The following is a 22,756-nucleotide window of genomic DNA, read 5'->3' as shown; positions in this document are numbered from 1 at the left end:
ATAGTACTCCCTTCTCCTCCACCCCACACTTCTAAAATACTAGGAGCACAACTTTCTCGAATTTCAAAAAACTTCAAAGCACACATGTATAAACCTGAATGTTCTAGAAACGACATTTAAGCACAGCACATTGCTTCCAGTTCCAGATAGCTAATCGCAAGAGTATGACACTACAAACAGGACACCCTGTACTACACAGGTACATACATAATTCCAGCCTCCAGCTAACGTGTACATGCTGCGGCTGTTTAGCTGCACTATACACAATTACACACACATACGTATCTAGTATAGCTCTTTAGTGGTCGCACATAGAGAGCTATACAGTAGATTATTTCGCTTTACAATAACATACGTTCTAGGTACAACGTACATTTTGTACACACTAGCACACTAGGACACCTTTTCATACACGTTTTACACGTAGTCGTAGTACCTACTCGTATTCATTCCTCTTGACAGAACCGACAACGGACGCAGCGCGTCTGCTCGACGGCGGTTGCCGGTTGCAGTGCGCCCGTCCGCGTCCGACTCCGTCGTCGACAATGCCTATGGATCAGCAACACCAACAGCAGGACCAGTTACAAACGTTCGTTCTTTTTTCGCCCGTACGCCGTTCATGCAACAACGTTGTTCACTCTTTAACAAAAAGCCAACCGTCGAGCCGGTTTCATTTCAACGCTATGCTCCTTTTCACTACGCTACGTTTTTTCTAGTACTCGATAACTCATCCGAGCACTTACTTATTGCGTACCCTGTGTTCTTTCCAACTAAAATTTTAATTAATTTTCATTCGATATTTAAATTTATACCGTAAGTTGTGATCGCTACTACCGAATCGATTCTCTAGTGCTATAGTGGTGTTCGTTCATCGTTCTCGAAAAAGTGGTGCGATTTTTCGCGAAAATTGTGCGTTCGAATTTTCCTAATTTTTTCTCTTTTTTTCGGTCGTTGATTTACAATCTATAATCTGCAGCATACCTATACGCCAACGTTTACGTAAGGTAAGTTTAATCGTTTCGTTTCGATACATTTATGTACGTATTGCATGCACATGTACCCTACCTATCTATGCCTATACGACTACGTAATAGGATACTAGAAAATTTTCCAACAATTCACGTGCTCTGTGCTCGTACTTATAAGTATTGTGTGTGCTGGTGTTGGTGATGATTACGTACACATCGCAGGCATCAGCTGTGTCAATTGTTATTATAATGGCACTATCACCGCCAACATCTGAACTTGATAGTTGATAGGTAGTACATAATGCCTCAATGTAATACATATGTAGACTACACAGACATACAGCACAGTGCATCGAACTTCGTATTCATTACGTTGGTATCCCCATTCATTTTCACGTTTATTTCGCCAAACTGTATACCGGAACACTAATTTTCACCCATCTTTTTGAAGTTTTCCCGCCGAAAAGTGTACTAATTTTTAACGTTCTAGTCGTTCTATTGGTTGGAATGATTTCATACCGGCCAATCAAAACGATTCGAGTGAACTGATAACTATTTTGTTGAAAAAAAAAGCTCTCGAGTTGAATAATGGCCAAGAAATGAACCAGCAAAAAACAAATACAACGAAGAAAAAAATCAAAATTCAAAAAAAAATATAGGTATATGAGAATATTTTAAATACGTGTAGTTTTCCTATAAAGCAAATTCGATTCCTCTTACAGACAGATGTTTTGGTAGTTTTATCATTATCTTTCTCTGAAAATCATGTTTTTCCTTTTCGTAGAAGTGTTCGCCTAATGTAAGATAAAATCCCAGATAAAAAAATAAAAACAATATAATGTAGCCAAACTGAAACCATTAAGACCTATGATATTCAAACAAACAGGCTTAGGTATACAGAGTAATAAGCTTTAAAAATTATTTGAGAATAACTCTCTTCGAAAAAAGAACCGAGCACGTCGAGTACAATACAGTTTCCACGACCGCGCCGTGGACTAACAATGGAGTGTGTCGGGCTTGGAACAAACAAGTATTCCAGGAAGGCATCCCCATTGTCAATGAAATCCTGTCTTACTGCAGGATTTTGACAACCCCGATGAACCATTAAAAGCAATTTTTCAGCTCTTACAATAATTCGAGTCAGAATTACAGTATTTTTAAATTTTGAAACTCCGATTTTCATAAAATTACCATTTTTGAGCGAATAAACTTGTCAAGACTTGCAAAAACATGCAACTTTGAAATCTGAATTTTGAATGTTAGACCTAAGTATATTCTAATGTGAATTTATACCTCAATTTGGGAAAAGAAACTTTCTACTGCGAAATAAAAGTAACTGTAAAATAGGAATTTTTTGCCAAGCTTTTCCAAATTCTCTGGAGGAAGGCTTTAATACGGATCAATAGAGAATTTTAGGAAATTATTTATCGCGGAAAAAAATAGTAAGCAGAAGGGGGAGAGGGGAATCAACAAAAATTTAATTTTTCTGAATTTCGTGTTGAAAAAATCAATTCAACCAGTTTTTAAAAAATCTCAAAACCTATCCACGATTCATTATTGATCCAGTTTTTGTGCCTCCAAAAATTGATAATTTGACCTCCAAGTTTTCTAAATTGAACAGAGCCGGGGGAAGGGATTATACCTCTCTTCTCTTATCACTCTTCAGTTCTCGATTTTGGCAAAAGTTCTGTATGTGCCTTGAAAACTAGATCCGGCAACGTCTCATGGTGAAAATTTACGAATAAGAAATCACATACTGTAGCTTAAAAAATACCTTTTTCTTTCATATTGAAAATAATGTTATTTCGAAATGGTGTAACATTTTTTCGAAATCAAAATTCAGGAATCAACACACGTGAATTTTTTCAAAACACTTTGATTTTTTTGAAAAATTTTCGGATTTAAAAAAAAAACAAAAAAACTAGAAAAAATATGAAAATGTTGAACAACTGTAAAATAGGAATTTTTTGCCAAATTTTTGAAAATTCTCAGCGAGTAGGAAGTGTTAATACGGATCAATAGAGAATTTTAGGAAATTTTTTATCGTGAGAAAAAAATAGTAGGAGGAAGCTGGGGTGGGTGGGTGGAGGGGGGGGGGGGGGAGAAATAAACAAAAATGTCATTCGTCTGGATTTTGCGTTAAAAAAATCAATTCAACCAGTTTTCAAAAAATCTAAAAACCTATCCACGATTCATTAATTATTGATCGAGTTTTTTGTGTCTCAAAAATTGATAATTTGAACTCGGAGTCTTCTAAATTGAACAGAGCAGGTGGGAAGGGATTATACCTCCCTCCTCTTATCATTTTTCAGTTCTCGATTTTGGCAAAAGTTTTGTACATATGTGCCTTGAAAACTTGATCCAGCAACGTCTCATTGTGAAAATTTATGAATAAGAAACCACACAATATTGTAGCTTAAAAAAATTTGTTTTCTTTCAAATTGAAAAATATTTTTTCGAAATGGTGAAAATTTTTATTGAAATTATAATTCAGGAATCAACACACGAGAATTTATTCGAAACGCTTCAATTTTTTTTGAAGAATTATCGGATTAAAAAAAAACAAAAAACTAGAAAAGATATGAAAATGTTGAAAAAAGTGAGAATAAACTTTCTATAGATAAGTAATTGTTTTCAAATGTTTCAATCAAAGGCAAGGAAATAAAAAAAAACTGGCAAGAATGAGCAAATTTTGGCCAAAAGAAAAATTAATGTTTTTTAGAAACGCTGTAGGTAAATTTATTTTGAAATCAGAATTCAGGAATTTACATAAGAGAATTTTTTGGAAGAACTTTCGGATAAATTAAAAAAAAAAACAAAAAACAAGAAAAAAATCTGAAAATGTTGAAAAAAATGAGAATAATTTTGGCGAAAAGGCAGGACTTTCTGCTGAGAATTGTTTTCTAATGTTTCAATCAAAGGCAAGGAAATAAAAAAAAACTGGCAAGAATGAGCAAATTTTTCCAAAAAAAAAAAATAATGTTCTTTAGGAATGGTTTAAATTTTTTTTTTTTGAAACCAGAATTCAGGAACTAACACACGAGAATTTTTTCAAAACGCTTCAATTTTTTGGAAAAATTTTCGGATAAATTGAAAAAAAAATGAAAATGTTGAAAAAAATTAGAATAATTTTGGCGAAAAGGCAGGACTTTCTGCTGAGAACTGCTTTCAAATGTTTCAATCAAAGGTAAGGAAAGAGGAAAAACTAGCAAAAATAAACAAATTTTTAAAACAAAAAAAACAACTAGAAAGAATGGGAAAAAATTAAAATCATGGAAAGTTGGGATAAATAAGGAATGTTCCCCAAACAGGTTTTCAGCAGTTAACTTTTTCTCATACTTAAAAGAGGGCAAAGAGTTAGGTGAGAATTTTTCTATGTTGAAAAAAATGTGAGAACAAGTATAAGAAATTTCAAAATTTGAGTAAAATTTTTTCAAAAAAGCAGATCTTTAACAGGTAATTTTTTCTCATGCTTAAGAGAGCAAGTGGATTGGTTCAAAATTATATTTTTCTCCAAAAAACGATGGAAGGAGTTGGGTGAAAATTTTTCTATGTTCAAAAAAAGTAGAAAAACTGAAAAGAATCAGAATTTTGAAAAAAAAGGTGAAAACAACTGTAGGAAATTTCAAAATTTGAGTAAAAAAATAAGTAGAAAAAGTCAGATCTTTGGAAAAAAAACTAGAAAGAATGGAAAACAATCAAAATCATGAAAAATTGGGATAAATAAGGAATTTTCAAAGTTTTATTGAAATCCCCCCCAAATCGGTTTTCAGCTTTTTCTCATACTTGAAAGAGGGTAAAGAGTTGGGTGAGAATTTTTCTATGTTCAAAAAAAGTAGAAAAACTAAAAAAAATCAAAATTTTGAAGGAAAAAAGGTGGGAACAAATGTAGTAAATTTTAAAATTTGAGTAAAAAAATCAAAAAAATCAGATCTTTGAAAAAAAACAGATCTTTTAGCAGTGAACTTTTTCTCATGCTTAAGAGAGCAAGTAGAGTGGTTCAAAAAAATTTTTTTTTCCGAAAAACGATGGAAGGAGTTGGGTGAGAATCTTTCAATGTTCAATAAAACTAGAAAAACTGAAAAAATCAAAATTAAAAAAAAAAAAGGTGAGAACAACCGTAGGAAATTTCAAAATTTGGGTAAAAAAATAAGTAGAAAAAGTCAGATCTTTGAAAAAAACTAGAAAGAATGGAAAAAAATTAAAATCATGAAAAATTGGGATAAATAAGGAATTTTCAAAGTTTTATTGAACCCCCCCCCCCCCCAAATCGGCTTTCAGATTTTTCTCATACTTGAAAGAGGGTAAGTTGGGTGAGAATTTTTCTATGTTCAAAAAAAGTAGAAAAACTGAAAAAAATCAAAATTTTGAAGGAAAAAAAAGGCGGGAACAAATGTAGTAAATTTTAAAATTTGAGTAAAAAAATAAAAAAAAAACAGATCTTTAGCAGTAAACTTTTTCTCATGCTTAAGAGAGCAAGTGGATTGGTTCAAAAATTGCTTTTCTTCCGAAAAACGATGGAAGGAGTTGGGTGAGAATCTTTTAATAATGTTCAATAAAACTAGAAAAACTAAAGAAAATCAAAATTTTGAAAAAAAGGTGAGACCAAAATGTAGGAAATTTCAAAATTTGAGTAAAAAAATCAAACGAATCAGATTTTTGAAAAAAAAAAAACCAGATCTTTAGCGGTGAACTTTTTTTTTCATGCTTTTAAGAGAGCAAGCTGATTGGTTCAAAATTTTCTTATTTTCCAAAAAAATCAATTTTTGAAATTTACATTCAGCAAGAAATTTTCGAAATTTTAAAAAGAGGGGATAAATGTAAAATTTTAAAATTTGATTTAAATCCTGTTTGCAAAAAACGAGGTTCCAGCAGTCAACTTATTCTTTTTCGTGTTTTAGTGGGAAGAACGGGGAGAGAGCCGAGAGCATCTGGTCCAAAATTTCTCTATTTCAAAAAAAAAATCAAGCAATGAAAATTTTGAAAGGAAAACAGGATGAATAAAAAATGTCAATATTAGATTCAAAAAACTAGTAAAAAGTCAGCACAAAACCTATATAGACGGCTAAGAAGCAAAAAGGAGGAATATTATGTAGGCACCCTGTTCAGAAACTAAACAGTTCCTTGGCAAAGCTACAAAAATAAAGAATGAAAGTCAATAAAAATTCAGAAAAATCAGAGAGAATACTTCAATCCATCATTATTTTATAAATACCTGAAAATTTTCAAGAAAAGCTTCTTCGACTTTCACCAAATGAAGACACAAACTACTTACCCATTGTGGTAGTTGCCAAGAAAAAAAATTCCATTTTTGAAATTTTAAGAGTGAAATTCGGTCCTATATGACAAGTTTGATGACCTTGCAATCATTTGAACGACAAAAAACAAACCGAATTTAACTCAATAAACAGAAGTCACAATATTGTCAAAATTTTCAAAAAAATAATATTGTCACCTTTCGAACCAATCACTCGCTCAAACTTAGCAATAGGCAAAGATGAACGAATACCTCAGCCTGAAACCCCCTCCCCTCCCCGTCGTTTTTCCTCCAACATAAAGAACATAGCAGCTCAAAAGAAAGCACAACCTTGAAATTATGCTGCCCTTATTACATATGCGACGCATGAACTTCTCCAGTAGCAAAGCAATAGTACAACAATGTTAATAACCTTCACCTTGACGTTGTATGTTTCAGGTTCACGAATATATTTTTACATCGGTGTTATTGTTGTCGGTGCATCGGTCACTAGTAATAACAATTAGCCATTTGAGCAGCTCAGACTCGAACGATGAAAAATTACGATAAATTTTACGCGGTCATGTCGATGATCCAAGGCGATAAGATATTGATCAACGAAGTCCGAAAATATCCCTTTATTTACGACCAGAAGCACGAAAATTATAAAGATATGAAGCTCAAAGAGGAAACATGGAACGCTATAGGAGCTACGATAAATGTGAAACGTAAGTAAAGTACCTATTTACCTCGTATGGTCAAATTGAATTCAAATTTCTTCGGTCGAATACTAGGAATGTAATGCATCTTAGTCCATTCCAGTGGTCTAATGCAGAAACTATGCATTTTTTAAATCAATTAATACACAATACACAATATAGATCGATATCAAATATTGCAACTGATAAGATTATTTCAAATTTTCGAAGTACCTATTAAGAAGGAAAACAATGAGCCAAACTAACCAGTAATTTTTCTCGCATGTTTCAGCTTTGGATGCGAAAAATCGATGGAGAAATTTACGCGATCGATATGTCCGAGAAAAGAAAATGTTAGTTACCGAAGGCGAAGAAGTATACAGAAGACACGAAGTCTGGCCATATTTAGAAGATATGTCATTTCTTTGGGATTTAATCGTGCATAGAAAGTGAGTAAATATTAAATTAGGCCTGTCGAATATTTTACTCGTATACAAACATGTACCATCTCGTGGGAAAGACTCCACTATAGATAGTGAACGATATTAACACATTTTTTTATTATTCTAGGACCTCGAGTAACGATTCTAACACATCGTATAATAATTCTAGATCATCGAACGCGCCTTACAGCATTAACCCTTCGAACGAGGAAGCGCTGAAGAAACTAACGAAATCAAAACTCAAAACTGATCTCAAAAATCTACCTCCTTTGATACCTAAACCGATGCAGGACTGGTTCAACAGCACTCTAAATGGTGCCCTGGCCAACGGAGTGGCTCATTTTGAAAACAACACGTCGTCGAATAATAACAGCAGTAATGGAGATGTGATCGAAGTAGATCCTTGGGCTTGTAGTATGAATCAAGATAACTTTAACGAAGATAGTGATTTAAAACCATCTCAGTCGAAATTACGTAAATTACTTTCGGAGCATCAGGTAACCTATTTACAAACCAAGCGATTCAATTACATTCAAATTTGAACTCATATAATATTGATAATAATTGAGCATTTTTATTTTTTGACAGGACGATTCAAGAGGTGAAACTCCAAACTCGCCCAGATCCTACGACTACAACTCGATGGAACCGCATACCCATCAAAAGAACACATCGATACCTCCGAATCCACCGTACGACGAAGATGAACTATTCTGTTTATCGGTTGCTGCATCTCTCAAACGATTTAATTCCAAAACAAAAGCTGCCACTAAGATTAAAATTCAACAGATCTTATACGATGCTGAATTTCAAGAAGATACCAGTTCCTCAAACGATCACAATCACGCTTGATCTTCACTCATCATAGATATTAATTTTCTTTTTCGTTTTTTTTTCTCTCATTTCTTAAGACAAAAAAGTTATCGGTTACCAGATTCTCGTGTTATAATATTTTTATAGGTACCATAATGTATTTCGATATAAAAACACGTACAACATCACGGTGTATCTCTTCATTACCAGAAGTGTTTCGTTTTACTTACGTAATAATAAGTCGATAAAATTGTGTTCGATGTACTCTTTATTCGAGCATTTATTTTTTTTTCTTTTAAATCTAAGTGTACTGTAAGTGATATGTTTCTTTCGTTTTCTTCGTAATTGACTGTATTTAGAGTGTAATTATTTTTTAAGTTATCTCGTTTCAGTGAATTAAGCTCAATTTTGTACCTATTTTGTATTTCGTATTGATTTTTATACAGATACGACGATTATATGTAGACTAAGGTTTTGAATTCCTTCTCTAGATTTTTGTGTATTGCCATCGACTTTTTTTTTTTACTTATTATTAAACATTGTTTCTTTCGTATTTTTCTTTCTTTTTTTTCAATACGAATTACGAACCTTCATTTCTTTTTTTTTTAAAGGAACTTTTGATCACATTTTTTATTAAAAAGTTACTCAAAACCAGTTTTAAAAATTGAAAAATATTGAACAATTATTAAAATTTTCATGATTCACGGTTTCGATTTTATAAGCATCGAAATTTCTTACTTTTGAAATTTCTTTGTAACTTTTATTCAGAAAAGGTCATCTTAGAAGAAATTTTTCAAATCAAAAAATCACTTTCAGTTAAAAATTAGTCAAAAAATGAAAATATAATTTAATATTCAGAATTTATTGCTGTATTGAGTAAAAATAGTGCTACGATGCTCTCCTAGATATTACAAGGCATGTACTGTGTTGCTTTAAAAATTGCTTAGTTACTTCTTTTTAGAAAAAGTAAGCTAAAGTGACTTTTGTTATCAAATTTCTTTAAATCAGTCTTCAAAAATGAAGAACACGAAAACAATGATTAAAATATTCAGAATTTATGGCTGTTTTGGAAGAAATGGTCTTGTGATGCTTGTCTTCTGAATATTTTATTATTTTCGATATTATTTTAATTTTTGAATTTTTTTTTGATTAATCTCTGTAGTTAAAGTAGCGTTTTGATCGCATTTTGTAAAAAAAAAAAAAAAAAAAAAAAAAAAAGGTTTCAAGCATTCCAAATTTGTGGTGTTGGACAAAAAAAGAGTTCTAATGTTCTTTAGGCATTTTGATCTCTCTTAAAAAAAGTAACTTCTGGTCAAATTTTTCACCACTTTTTGTGGCCAATTCGCTCAAAAAAATACCTAATTACTAAAATTATAATTTTTTTCTCAAAAACCATCTTCCATTTTCAAGTCACTCGAAACCAGTTTCTATACTTGGAAAAAAGTAAAAAAAAACCAAATCAAAATATTCAGAATTATTATCTGCAGATTGGGGGAGGGGGGGAGTAGATAATATGAGCATCTTGATCTCCAATATTATTCTAGGCATTGTACTTTACTATCTATATACTTTTGAAATGACTTTGTTACTATTTTTTACTTAATCGAATCCAAAATGGGGTCACTTCTCGAACCAAAATTACTCAAAATCAGTTTTTGATTGATGAAAAAATAGGAAAAAAATTATTGAAATCTTCAGAATTTGTGGCTTTGTTTGTAGAAGTGGTACTCTCATGCTCTTCTGGGCATCGCTCTGTTACTTCTTTCTATAGAAATTAATCCTCCCTTGGGCACATTTCCTTTGAAAAAGTCTTTTTTCGTTATTTTTTGTCACAAACTTACTTGAAAACTGTTTCAGAAATGAGGCAGTTTTTAAAAATTATAAAATATTCAGAAATTCATCAAAAATCGTGTTTTATTAAATTTGAGTAAGTAACTCAAAACTAGTTTCTAAAATTGGAGGGGGCGGGGAATAACAGAAAATAAGAATTACTGAAAAAGATACTCGGAACTTTTCACTTTCAAAACAGCATTGTTATTTTTTTTCATTTTTATCACCAACAATTACTTTTTATTTTATTTTTTTTTTCTAAGGAGGAAAAGCAACTTTAGATAACATTTTTCAACAAAAAGTTTTTTTGTGTCACTTTTTGTAGCAAAGTTACATATAAAATCAATTTCAAAAATTTAGAAATATAAAAAAATATCAAAATTTTTAGAATACATGGAATATTGTGGCTTTGTTAGAAAAATAGATTCTGTTTTTTGTTGATTTTGAGATTGTTTTGTTGCTTCTTTCTTTGCAGACAAAAATACCACTTGATCACATTTTCTACAAAAAAAAAAAAAAAATCACTTCTGGTAAAGTTGCTTACTTGAAATTAGTTTCAAAATTGAAGAAATTTTTAGAATTGATCAATTTTTTCCCAGAATGTATTTTTTTTACAAAATTATTCAAAATCAGTTTCAAAAATTATCAAAATATTCAGACTTTATGACTGTTGAAAAAAAGTGGTGCATCCTAATTCCTTAGCTACTTCTAAAATTTCTTTGTTACTTTTTTTTTTTTAAGTCACTTATAATCGAATTTTCTAGTTGAAAGATTATTTTTTGATAGCAAAGTTACTCAATCAGTTTTAAAAATTGTAAACACCGAAGAATATTTAGAATTTATACTTAAAGATTGGGACAAAAAATTTGATGTTCCCTTTCTATCTTGAGTTTGTAAAATTTATCATTTTTCATTTCTTTAAATAATTTCGTTTCAATATTATTGAACAATTGACTCTTTTCCCTCCTAAAATATTAAATTCCATTAAAATAGTCACTTTTCTGAATTGCTTTGGTATTTGGTTGTTTTCTTTGAATGAGTTCGACACTGCACTTACATTTTTTTTTTTTTTTTTTTAATGACTGTACAATACCTTTAGAAAATCATCCAAAAGCCCAAATAATTTACTTCTTTAATGCTTACCTACAAATTATTAATATTAATTCCTCGACAATTAGAAATTGATTTTCCATTATAATGAAAATGAAAAATTCAACTACCTATGTGCTTACTACATACTCAAGTAGTCAAGCACTGTAACTCGTAAACAATTCAAAATAAATTTCAATTTTTTAATCATTATTATACCAGAACATTACCTTCTCTGGGTTCTTTTTTCGCCGGCACGAACGATGATCTGTCACTGTCTCGAGGTTCCTTTTTAGCTTTCAAAATAAGCGACGTATCCGTGCAATCTAAATCGTCATTCGGCAATTCTGAAATAAAAATAATACAATTTTATTTAATAAAAATTCAAACAAAATGTTCGTAACTGTGCTACTGGTGCATTTACAAACAAAACAAAAAACAAAAGCTGAAATCAATTAGCCATTTTGTGCAGGATTATTTTTTGTATTTGGATACCGATAAGAGATAATTTTACGATAGCGAAGCAATTGTTATTTCTTAGAATTCTCATCATTTCTTTCACTTCTTATCACACACTAGCTCAAAACAGTAAACAGCTCAGCATTCTGATAAAAGCTACTATTATTAGGCACAAAAGAATTAAAACAAAATATATTTCACGACTGAATAAAGATGGAATCAAAATCAAGGGATCCCACATTTCTCTCGTATTCACAGAAAATGTAGTTAATATTTGACTGATCATGAAGATGATCAAGATTGTATTTATTATTCAATTTTTTCATTTATTTCATGTAAAATTTCGAAATTTTCAAAGTTGTGATTGGAATAAGGCTTAATATGCAATAAAAAATACTCCAGTCTTCAGGTATTGAGTTTCATTTTTAATCTCAATATGATTCAAATATCTTTAGGTTGTTAAAAAATATTCAAACAAATTTAGGTTCATAATTATTCAATAATTCCAAAGTGCCATTCATATTTTTTTCGTAACTGGAATATTTTTTTTTTTTTTTTAATTTACATATTTGGTTCAGTTTTCACAACTTTATCACAAAAAGATAACAGATATTAATAATTATTTAAAGATAAAAATTAATGGGGCAGGATTTTAAACCTGAATATCTTGGAAAAGTGAATAAAATCTTTCAAGGAAGAGGTAATAAAAGGGATATTAATTTTTTTCTGTAAGCAAGACACAGCCCTCACAAATAAAAAGTAAAAACAAATAATGAAACTTGAGAATGATGTGAGGCATCATTTTAAAATGAAAAACTTTTACATTCCATCTCCAAAACTCCAAATTATACGTGACGAAACCCTTCACATGCTTTGCATCAAGCATGATTTTTTTTTTTTTTTTTTGAACTAATCACACATTACAACTGAATTTCTCCTTTTCGATTCCAATTCTGAATTTTCAGACGATTTCAAAATGCAATAAATCAAAACCAAAAATATGTGACAAAATCTGTATGGAACACAAAGTAAAATATTCTTTAAAATTCCAAGTGCAACCAAGTGAATATCCAATTCAATCAAAAATGAATACCGAAAATACACAAAACGAAAGTCGAAAATTCAAAAATTCAAAAAATGCATTTTTGAGAATTATTTTTATTTTAAAAAAAAATCATCAAAACGTATAAGATATAATTTTCAGACAAGTTTTTTTTTTTTTTTTTTTTTTTAATTAATCAATTTTAATGAATAATAATTCTGTGTTATTTTTGAAAAAAAAACAACTCAAAATTCATTATTCAAGAAGAATTTTTTCTATTATCGTTAAATATAATTAAATTTCAATTTAAAAAAAAAATATTTTTCCAAAATCCTCAATCCCAAATCCTCGCACTGATTTTTTCAAAAAAATAATTCACCTCACATAATCGAATTCGTAACTTCGTATACACATTATTTCAATTATTATTCAACCACATTCATTAAATTACACTTTAATAGTTGACATTATAAATCGTCGTGTCGTTATTCCAAAAATATAAACACAATTACGCAATTCAAATGTTGAATATTGCAACTTTCATTCGACAATTAATGAAACGAAACACCATCAATGAAAATCTGTGTACATTCAACACGACGAGCGCAAAATTTCCACCATATTGAACTTCAAAATCGTAATTAATCTCTTCAAATCTAAAAAATTTTCATCTAGGCAAGCACCTAACGAAATATTACCGATCACCAGATGGCATTAATATTTTATCATCGAAATAACGAACACTTCTCCCAATTCATCATTAGATCTACTCACTACACCGCTTTAAAAAAAAAAGCATTTAAAAAAAAAATAATGCAATAAGGTGTTATGCAAGGGTAGATAGGAAAAATGTGCAATGTGCAATGTGTGGGAAAAAAATGTGTATTTTACTCTTGATTATATTCGATGGCGAATTCAGCATCATCGTAGGTGTGCCAAAATCATCCTCAGTTTGCATCGTTTCTAAAAATAGATAAAATTCAACGCTTTAGTCAAAATTATCATAAAAATTGGCGTAGGTAAATTATAGGTAGGTAATTAGCCGATGATGCCCAAAATATTCGCATAATTATTCGGTTCATTTACTCCATCGTGGGAAATAAAACCAAGATACCTACAATATATTCCATTTTCATCATTTCCTTTATAATAATGAAGAAAGATATGATGAAGAAATGAAAAAAAAACTACTGATAAGAAAACCGCACTAATAATTGATAAGAATTTCACAATTAAAATACGTAATGAAAATGAATCAAAAATTTATTCATAATTTTTGCAACAATAAATTGTTATCATTTTTGAATACCTACTGAAAAAAAAACAAAAACATCAAAATTAAAAATTATATCACTGATATCATTATCAAAAATATGGTACGAATAATTCAGAAATCAAAATTAATTAAGTCGTAGCAGGTACCTACTAATAAAGAATTTTTGACATTCGTCAGATTATTTCCTAATCAGAACAACAACCTACCTAAGTACCTACTAACTCGAGAACCGAACATCGTGTATGAATGAGTAATGCAATAATAATTCGTAATCTACAATAAGAAGTAGTAATAATCGCTCACCTAAATTTAGAAAACCGAATTCCGCATTAATTATATCCTTATTAGGAAACGATGAAATAAATCACAAATAGGAAATCAAAATTCAAAACTCATCATCAATTAGCTAGGACAACCGTGCAACAAAAAAAGAACAAAAAAATTCCGTCCAGATGATGAAAGAAAAAACCGTACAACAGTTCGAGTTACAGTTTCACTACACAGCGTTCAGCTCTCGTCTTTCTTGTGTATAATAATAAAAAAAAAAAGGTAACTTAGATGGTTTACAACATCATACACAGAGTACTACAGTAGAACGGTGGCATAAGCACAACAGCGTGAACTGTGTAGAAAGAAAAAGGGGAACATAACCTCCCAGATCCCCACTGACGAGAGGAACTGGTAAACTTTCATCTACTCGTATACAGTATGTTGAAATGGTAGGGATGATAACGTTGAATGTAATATTGCTGACATAATGGCACCAAGTTGAGCGTACTGTAAAAGAGTAATCAATGGAAAAGCATCCCCACCACTGTATGAGTATATTGAGAACAAACAAGCGCAGCAAAAACCAATACTGGTATGACTACTACTGCTGTAGTGTATTACGAATCCACATAGCACGTTATGCTGTTGCACTGCGCCACACAACAACGCCACCTTTTTTAGTGCCGAGTGGTATCAGCAGCACCACAATCCACATAATGTAGTGTTGCTGTACTACGAGTACTACGCCACATGGGCATGCGCTGCGCCACATATCCCCACTCGAGCCACATAGCGACAGCGACACCACATGGCACCACAGTTGGCGTGTACAGTACGAACACGAGTTTGCAGTTAACGAAGCCAGAGCCAGCGAAAGCGTCAGAACGTCGTTCCTATAATACATTACGACCTTCGTGCCATTATAATGACGTTATCGACTACTTTATAATACACGAGTGGTTTCGTTCCTCCTCGTTTCTCTCTCTCTCTGTGTCTCTGTTGCTGCCAACTGCCAACGTGGTGGTGCTGCATTAGTCTCTACACGTGTGTTAGTGTTGGTAATTCTGAACGTTGTATATACGGAGTTGTTTCCACGTAGTAGTAGTGGTGCTCCTTGCGGGATACACACAATACATTAATGACCCAAGCAATACTTTGCCCTACAACACCAGTCTCTCTGACTCACTACGTTCTACCTTTTTATTTTTTTTTTCTTTCATCATTAGTTTCACTTCTCTCTTCAGTCTTTAGCTCGTTTACTTTGCAGTCTTCATGTACACATATTTGTTTTAAGTGGCATAAAAATTAGTACTCATTTATTAATTACTAATTCGTAATGCGGGGATGAGGAAATGAGTTATCAATGCCACACGACTGACGACGGTAACTAAGCGACGAGTGGTATGGTAGTTGAAGTGTGGGGTGTGTGGGGCAGAGACTATAGTAGTATTAGTTGTTGCTGATGTCGAAGTCGAACACCACAACTCATCAACGCATCTTTTTTATTTTTTTAATTACTTGACAACGCGATAACGAATGATGATGATGATGATGCTGGTGGGAGTGGCAGGGAATACGAGTAGTATGTTTCTGTTTGCAATATGTTTGCATAGATTTTGATTCATTTCCTACAATACTATATGAGTACATGAGTGTCTGCAATGACGCGATACTAGGTACACCAGACCGCGTGTATTATTCTTTAATTATTATTACTGCTGTAGGTGTATGATTGATGGGAAGCAATATTGCTGCGTGTGGTATTTTCGAACGTTATTATATTTCGTCATCGTGATGTATTTTTTTTTTTTTTTTTTTTTGAATGCCACTGAATGCCATTACAGATCAGAATATAATGTTTTAAATTCACGACGACGATGCGATAGTATAGTGATGAAGCGATAAGCAGAAATATGTTATTATCAGATTGATAAAAAAAAACTTCGTTCAAATGCTAAATGATTTTGATTTTATATAAGTTGCTTTAATTTATTGAGATTGAAATTTGAAATGGTTAGGCTTACTTGATTACCTAACCTAGTACCATTCCTAATAATCTAATAATCTCAAACCTGGTACGAATGTACAATGTACATAAGTACTTTACTTACTCGTACATAATTACTTTCGCATTCATGTAAGTAATGTGCACAAACACAACATACTGTGTAACTGACTTTAGTAGGTCATGATTGAGTATTCAATTCAATAGGTCAAATGGTTCATTCGATTCATTACACATTACAAAGTCCTTCAAACTTAGTCTCAATTGAGATGAAAAATTGCGAATGAATGATTGAAAATCTTCATCAACAATTTTTCAACGACACAATGCTGTTTATCAATTACTCATGAGCCTATTTGCCTGACAAGGGAACCTCTTGAGGTGTCCGCCTCCGATTTGAACGGGACAGCGATTTTTGGAAAGAGCATGGTCTAAAACTCCTAAAACCAAATTTTCAGCTGCCAAACTTCATATCTCAATATTTGGCGAACGTTTGAAAATGCAAAATTGACTGTTTTTGGTGAATTATGCTTTCTTCAAAAACGTACCTATATCTGATCAGTAAAAATGATCAAAATAAGTCCTAAAACTGATATTAATTCCCCAAATCCAAATTTAACCATTTCCAGCCATTCTGGAGCCTCCTGCGCGATTTTTCAATTTCTCCAGAATTTTAAATTTGCTCCAGAAGACGTGAATATGAAGTTGAGCAGCTGAAAATCGAGTTATGTATCATACTCGACCTGTTTAACGAATTTATCCACATTTCAGCCGATTCTGGAAGGGACACCTCAAGAGTGGTTTTTTGACCAGCTTTTTTTCAAAATAAAAATATACAAAAACCAAAAATTTCCCGTTTACGAAAATTTTTTTGAAATCTGCGCGAATCGCAGTATTTTGTCATGAACTAACCCCACGAGGGCGAATGTCGCCATCTCCAGCAATTCTGGAGCCTCCAGCGCGATTTTTCAATTTCTCCAGGGGCTCCAGAAAGACTGGAAATGGGGAAATTCACCCTCGTGGGCTTGATTAATGACGAAGTACAGCGATTCGCGCATTTTTCGATAATTTTCACGCAAACGAGAAATTTTTGATTTTTGGATATTTTTATTTTGAAAAACAGCTGGTCAAAAAACCACTCTTGAGATGTCCCCTCCAGAATCGGCTCAAATGTGGATAAATTCGTTAAACAGGTCGAGTATGACACACAACTCGATTTTTAGCTGCCCAACATCATATTAAAGCCTTCTGGAGCAAATTAAAAATGCTGGAGAAATTAAAAAATCACGCTGGAGGCTCCAGAATGGCTGGAAATGGTTAAATTTGGATTTGGGGAATTAATATCAGTTTTAGGACTTATTTTGATCATTTTTACTGATCAAATAGGTACGTTTTTAAAGAAAGCATAAATCACCAAAATAGTCAATTTTGGATTTTCAAAAATTCGCCAAAAATCGAAAAATGTACTTGGGCAGCTGAAAATTTGGATTTGGGGGTTTAAAACATGCTCTTTCCAAAATCGAGGTCCCGTTCAAATCGGAGGCGGACACCTGAAGAGGTTCCCTTGTAAGATCATTTTCAAAAAATGAGCATTTGAACCCAAAATGCACTCCAATTAGCAAAAATGTCACCATTTTTTGAATATAATCGATATTTTTTTGAAATTCCAAAGCTCGTACTCATTTTTTTCCAAAAAAAAAGTGACTTTAGTAACCTAAAAAGCTCAAAAAAGTATCTAAAAAATCACCAAAAAAGTGACAACACATGGGCAATACATTTTAATGCAGAAAAAAAATCACCAAAAAAAACAGAATTTTTCGTTTTTAATCAAAATTTTAAAATGAAACTCGATAGAAAACGTGTTTAATTTCAGCAAAAAAGCAAGACATTTTGAAAATTACTGCATGCTAAAACAGTACCTAATTTTCCCAGTTTTTGTCAAAAAAGTTGAAGCACAAATATTTTGCAACTTTTTGAGTGAAAAAAAAAACGAATTTTTTGGCAATTTTGAACCAAAAATTGAGAATTTTCGCGATTTCTGGCAATAATTGCGAGACTTTCGACAATTTCAGCTAAAGAAACGGGGTTTTTTAGCACTTTCAGGCGAAAAAACGTCACTTTACTGTTCTTGAAAGAAAGTGAGAGTTTTCGAATGCAAAAAACTTCACAATTTTTAGCAATTTTTCGTAAAAAAAAATTCTTGACAATTTAGGCTAAAAGCGAGACTTTTCGCTGTTTTTGACAAAAAACGAGACTTCAACAGTAATTTCAGTAAAAGGCACTCATAAGTTGGCAAAAAGCATGACTTCAACAATTTTTGCAAAAATCATGACTTTTGGGAATTTGGCAATTTTTGACAAAAGCGACCTTCGAAAAAATTGCCTGAGCAAAGCAAGCCCAGACTTTTCCATGTTTTTCAGGTTTTCCAGGCTTGTGGACACCCTGTTTTAAATAAATTTAGTCAAAGGCTAGAAATTTCATCAGATTTTAGTACCCATACTTTACACCCAAGTATTCTGAGGTGATTTTTAACATATTTTTTACAACGTTATGTCCAATTTTTTGTAAATGTTGCTACGTTTTGATGAAATTTCATTACTTCATTTCATTAGTTTTTGGTAGTTTTGAATAAATTTAATGATTTTTGAAATGTTAGTAGGTACCTACGTCATTTTTACCAACATTTTATGAGAAATTTTGATGGAATTTCTTTAAAAGACGCCTCACAAAATTTCGAAATGAAAAGGCAGGAGGACAGGACTTTAGCAGGTCTCATGGCAAGACATTTTTAAACACTTCACAACATCTCTGTTGTCATGGAGGAGGAAGGTTCGATATCTTACATCTCAATTTTTCGTTTTTCCAATTTTTCAACTTGTTTCGATCGTTTTTAATGAAATTATATTAATTATCATTAAGGTTACTTTCTCAACGTAAATTGTTCTCAAAAAAAAAAAAAAAAATGCAAATTCATTCATCGAATCAAAATTCCATTAAAAAATGAAATAAATTGAAAACATAAAAGGCTAGTTGAAAAAAGCTTAGGTTAGATTTTAATGATTTAAATGATTCGTTATACCATTTCAATAGGTTTTGAACTATTTTAAATGAAATTTCTGCCAATAAAAAAAATAAAATGATGAAATTTCATCAGTTCAAGGTAATTTTGATTGATTTTATTTTTGGTAAAAATTTCAAATTTGTAGTTTTTTGGTAATTTTTGTTGATTTTAAAATTTAATGTCTTTCAAATACGTATTTTTTATGCAAATTTTTCTGAATGTTAGCTGAATTCTGATAAATTCGCATCAGTTTTTGGAATTTGAAAATTTTGAATAATGTATTTTTCAAAACGTTTTCGTGCAATTTAATCCTGTTTTTACAACAATATGGACATCGAGTCATCAGTGTTTTTTGTGATTTTCAATGATTTTGATTACGCAATTTTAGCTAAGTTTTGCCAAAAATGTACTGATTTTTTTTCTCATATTTTTCATGCAATTTTCACTAAATTTTATTTCAACAAATTTTGTTGAAATTTAATTACGTACCTACCTAATTTTCGTACCCTTTGATAATTTTTATGCTTTGCAAGTATTTTTAGGTTGATAAATTGTTGGCAATTTTGAATTATTTCAATGCTTAAAAGTTCTTTAATGTAATTTTCAACATGTTTTGTGTAGTTTTCTTAGATTTCGATCAATTTTTTTGAAATTTTAGCAGTTTTTCGAAACTTGAATAATTTTTAGGTCGTTTTCAACAGATTTTAAGTAACAACTTTTGATGAAGTTTAATGAGTTTTCGGTGATTTTTAATGATTTTTTTTTATATTTATGTACTCGATTTTAACAAGTTTTTTACCATACCTATAGTACCTCTACCTACTTTATGCAGTTTTTGCCTATTTTGGCAAATTTTATCAAAATTTTATCAGTTCTTCGTAATTTTGAACAAGTTTAATTCGTTTTCAAGTGTTCTAATGTAATTTTTCATAATTGGAGAAATTTTCACTCACACAATTTCGTTAAAGTTTGATCAATTTTTTGTAATCATAAATGATTTTCATACTTTTCAAGTGTTTTCGATTTATTTTCAACATGTTTTAATGATGATTTATGCAATTTTCATTTTTCATTCACTTTATTTTCATCAAGTTTTTTCAAAATTCATCAGTTTTTCGTTTTCAATAATTTTTAATGATTTTACTTCATTTAAGTCAAAAAAAAAAAATTCATGCCATTTCAACATGTTTTGATTTCGTTCTTCTTACTTTTTTGTGATTGCCAGATTTTGATGAAAATTTCATCAGTTTTTGGTAGTTGTGGCTGATTCCAAGATGTCACTTATGCAAATTTAAATGGATGTCATCAAATGATTTTTTAGAAGGGTTTTATCAATCACGTTTTAAGCAATTATTGTCAAAGTTTGCTAAATTTTAGCTGAATATGATAGATAATCTTAATGCATGCTTTTAAAAGAGTTTTGTTACTTCTTAGCTTCTAAATTTAAGAACCCTTTCTTTGAGAATGCATCTTAAACTTAAAAAAAAAAACACTCAATAATCGCACTAAAAAATGGAGAAAAACAGCTGCACAACGCTCTGCAAGGGTTACACTCGATATCCATAAAAAAATATGAAGCCAGTTGGCAAGAGTTGAGATACATTTTTTCAGCTAAAATTTTCAAGATTTTATTTTCAAGCCAAAATGAATCGATTAAGCAATCAGGAGGAGTAATCGAATTTGAAGTTAGAACTTCAAAATAAGAGCCATCCTAAAATATGTAGGTGCTATTGTTAAAAACTTCATACAGGCTGCATTACCTTACATTTTTCATCAATAGTTTCTATCAGAGCCTTTTTAAATATGTATGGTACAGCCTATATAATATTCAACTATAAAATAAAATATACTAAAATACACACAAAATAATGAACTGAACACACCTGCAAAAAATCCCAAAGGTTGAAAATTCGATTTCACAACACATTATACCGAACCGTAATTCACACCAGATTGAAAAAAAAAAGCAAAGCAAATAACACCATTTTTCGAACACAAAATACATGAATATCACTACACTAGTCTAGTCCCTTGGTTGTTAGAGAATGTGAGCGCATAGCATAGCATACCGTAGCAAAGAACAAAACCCTAATTCACAATCAGAGCTAACAGTAACATCCCTATCGCAATAAAAAATAACTTCCCCCACTCGTCAATATCAGTATGAGAAACATTCTTTTCTTCCTTCATTTGTGAAGTGCACAACTGACGACGTCGACTGAGTATTTGTTTCGTTTCATTCATAATTTTACCCACCCCACAGTAGACGTTTCAACTTGAGAAAACTGCTACCAATAATTAATTTGTATTTTTACTTTTTAGTTTATTTATAACAAGCCTAGGTAGAGATATTCGGCACTGTCAACTGTCACATAAACACATCCACAAAGATAAGATAAGATTACGATTAGGCTTACATCAAAGTATAGGCTACTCTCATTTTCTTTTCTCTTTGCCGATAATGCATAATATTCGTCAGCAGTCAAAAGACTTGATTTCCATCTGCGAAGTTTGATACATCAAAATCATGAATAATGCATTATACTCGACAGTCGACACTATATCGTCGATTCACTCTCCACGCAGATAGCAGAAAACCAATCAATACGAGAGTGATGATAGAAGATAAACAGATAGGTATAAAGTTCGAGCCGAACACAAGATTAAACTGCTATCGACAAAATTTCCAGTAAAATAGAGACAACTTTCACGCAACCAGCCACGATAGGATTTTATTCATAGAAAAGAGTTGGCCTGCCGTGAAAACTTTCAGCTGCAAAAGCTGCCAGCTTACAAGATACCCACTTCAGCTTGGGCGATATTATACATAAAAGAGGTTCACTCTGAAGTTCGAACAACGTGCTGGTACCTCTTCTCTGTACTCGAATTTTCACAATATCGAACGCCAACGTGCTGGTGCTGGGTGTATGGGATAAGTTCACCTTGTACTTATGGCAGAGGGGTTCGAACTCACTTCGCATATCGCACTTGACTTGCTCACTGACATTAGCGCAATATCCTACGTTCTATTTTGTGCTTGTGCCATGCTTCAGGAATAGGGGAACATGCGAAAGCGTCTGTATTCGAGAAAAGCTATCTTGACAAGAAAAATTATCCCAATATCAGATATAGTATCTACCGTACCTACTCCAGCAGCCTTTCTGGTTCTTTATGCTACAAAGTACTTACCTAACAAAGTTTCCAAGACTGTTTTCAATTTTCTTTCTTTTTTTTTTTTTTTTGGCGAAGAAATATATAACGTTGCCATTATTTTTCACAAATTGAGTTTTTCTCTCTTTCGAGGTTTTTTTTTCATTTTTTTGGCTCGATAGAATAAAAAGTTTTCCTGTCATGTAGAAAAATGAAGGATCATTGATTACGAATAATAATTTTATACTTTCGTATGAGATGATGAAAAAATTTGAAATAGGAAAATGCTAAAATGACTATAATGAAAAGTTTTGAAGTTTTGAACTGATGAAGGGAGGGAAATGGGCAAACGAGAAGGTAATTTAATCCCAGACCTGATGAATACCTGCTTGAGAATGGGTACGATTTTCTCTTTC

The 22,756-nt window shown here is 31.6% G+C and overlaps 2 protein-coding genes across 8 annotated transcripts in view; one reads left to right on the top strand and one right to left on the bottom strand.

The window, feature by feature from the left end:
- LOC135839318 (CAR1 transcription factor-like) overlaps positions 1-22,756 on the bottom strand; it is a 98,561-nt gene that overhangs the window by 67,310 nt on the left and 8,495 nt on the right. For 2 of the 6 annotated variants that reach the window (XM_065355303.1, XM_065355304.1), the window contains exons 1-3: positions 14,158-14,518; positions 13,470-13,541; positions 11,308-11,424 (exon numbers count right to left, since the gene is read on the bottom strand). In XM_065355303.1, the coding sequence (XP_065211375.1) occupies positions 11,308-11,424; positions 13,470-13,536 (184 nt within the window). In that variant the 5' untranslated portion in view covers positions 13,537-13,541; positions 14,158-14,518. Of the gene's footprint in view, positions 1-11,307; positions 11,425-13,469; positions 13,542-14,157; positions 14,523-22,756 lie in introns of those variants that run through there. The other 4 variants (XM_065355308.1, XM_065355305.1, XM_065355306.1 and 1 more) reach the window with 4 other exon arrangements.
- LOC135839326 (probable inactive serine/threonine-protein kinase scy2) lies at positions 419-8,707 on the top strand. Of its 2 annotated transcripts, none has more exons than XM_065355316.1 (5): positions 419-1,004; positions 6,664-6,932; positions 7,195-7,351; positions 7,515-7,842; positions 7,934-8,707. In XM_065355316.1, exons 2-5 carry the CDS (start codon positions 6,758-6,760, stop codon positions 8,195-8,197), a joined length of 924 nt encoding a protein of 307 aa, XP_065211388.1. In that variant the 5' UTR covers positions 419-1,004; positions 6,664-6,757; the 3' UTR covers positions 8,198-8,707. The 2 variants fall into 2 exon arrangements, with proteins under 2 accessions (XP_065211388.1, XP_065211387.1); XM_065355315.1 differs by having other exon boundaries at positions 424-1,004; positions 7,473-7,842.

Source organism: Planococcus citri, chromosome 3, assembly GCF_950023065.1.
Source record: "Planococcus citri chromosome 3, ihPlaCitr1.1, whole genome shotgun sequence".
In the NCBI taxonomy this organism is placed as follows: domain Eukaryota; kingdom Metazoa; phylum Arthropoda; class Insecta; order Hemiptera; family Pseudococcidae; genus Planococcus; species Planococcus citri.
This window is presented reverse-complemented; position numbering and strand designations above follow the sequence as displayed.

Excerpts from the sequence above, each read along its gene's own strand:
- LOC135839326 (XM_065355315.1), top strand. The coding sequence starts at position 6,758 with ATGAAAAATTACGATAAATTTTACGCGGTCATGTCGATGATCCAAGGC. Across the intron at positions 6,933-7,194 it reads AGCTACGATAAATGTGAAAC|CTTTGGATGCGAAAAATCGA; the intron begins GTAAGTAAAGTA and ends CGCATGTTTCAG. Across the intron at positions 7,843-7,933 it reads AATTACTTTCGGAGCATCAG|GACGATTCAAGAGGTGAAAC; the intron begins GTAACCTATTTA and ends ATTTTTTGACAG.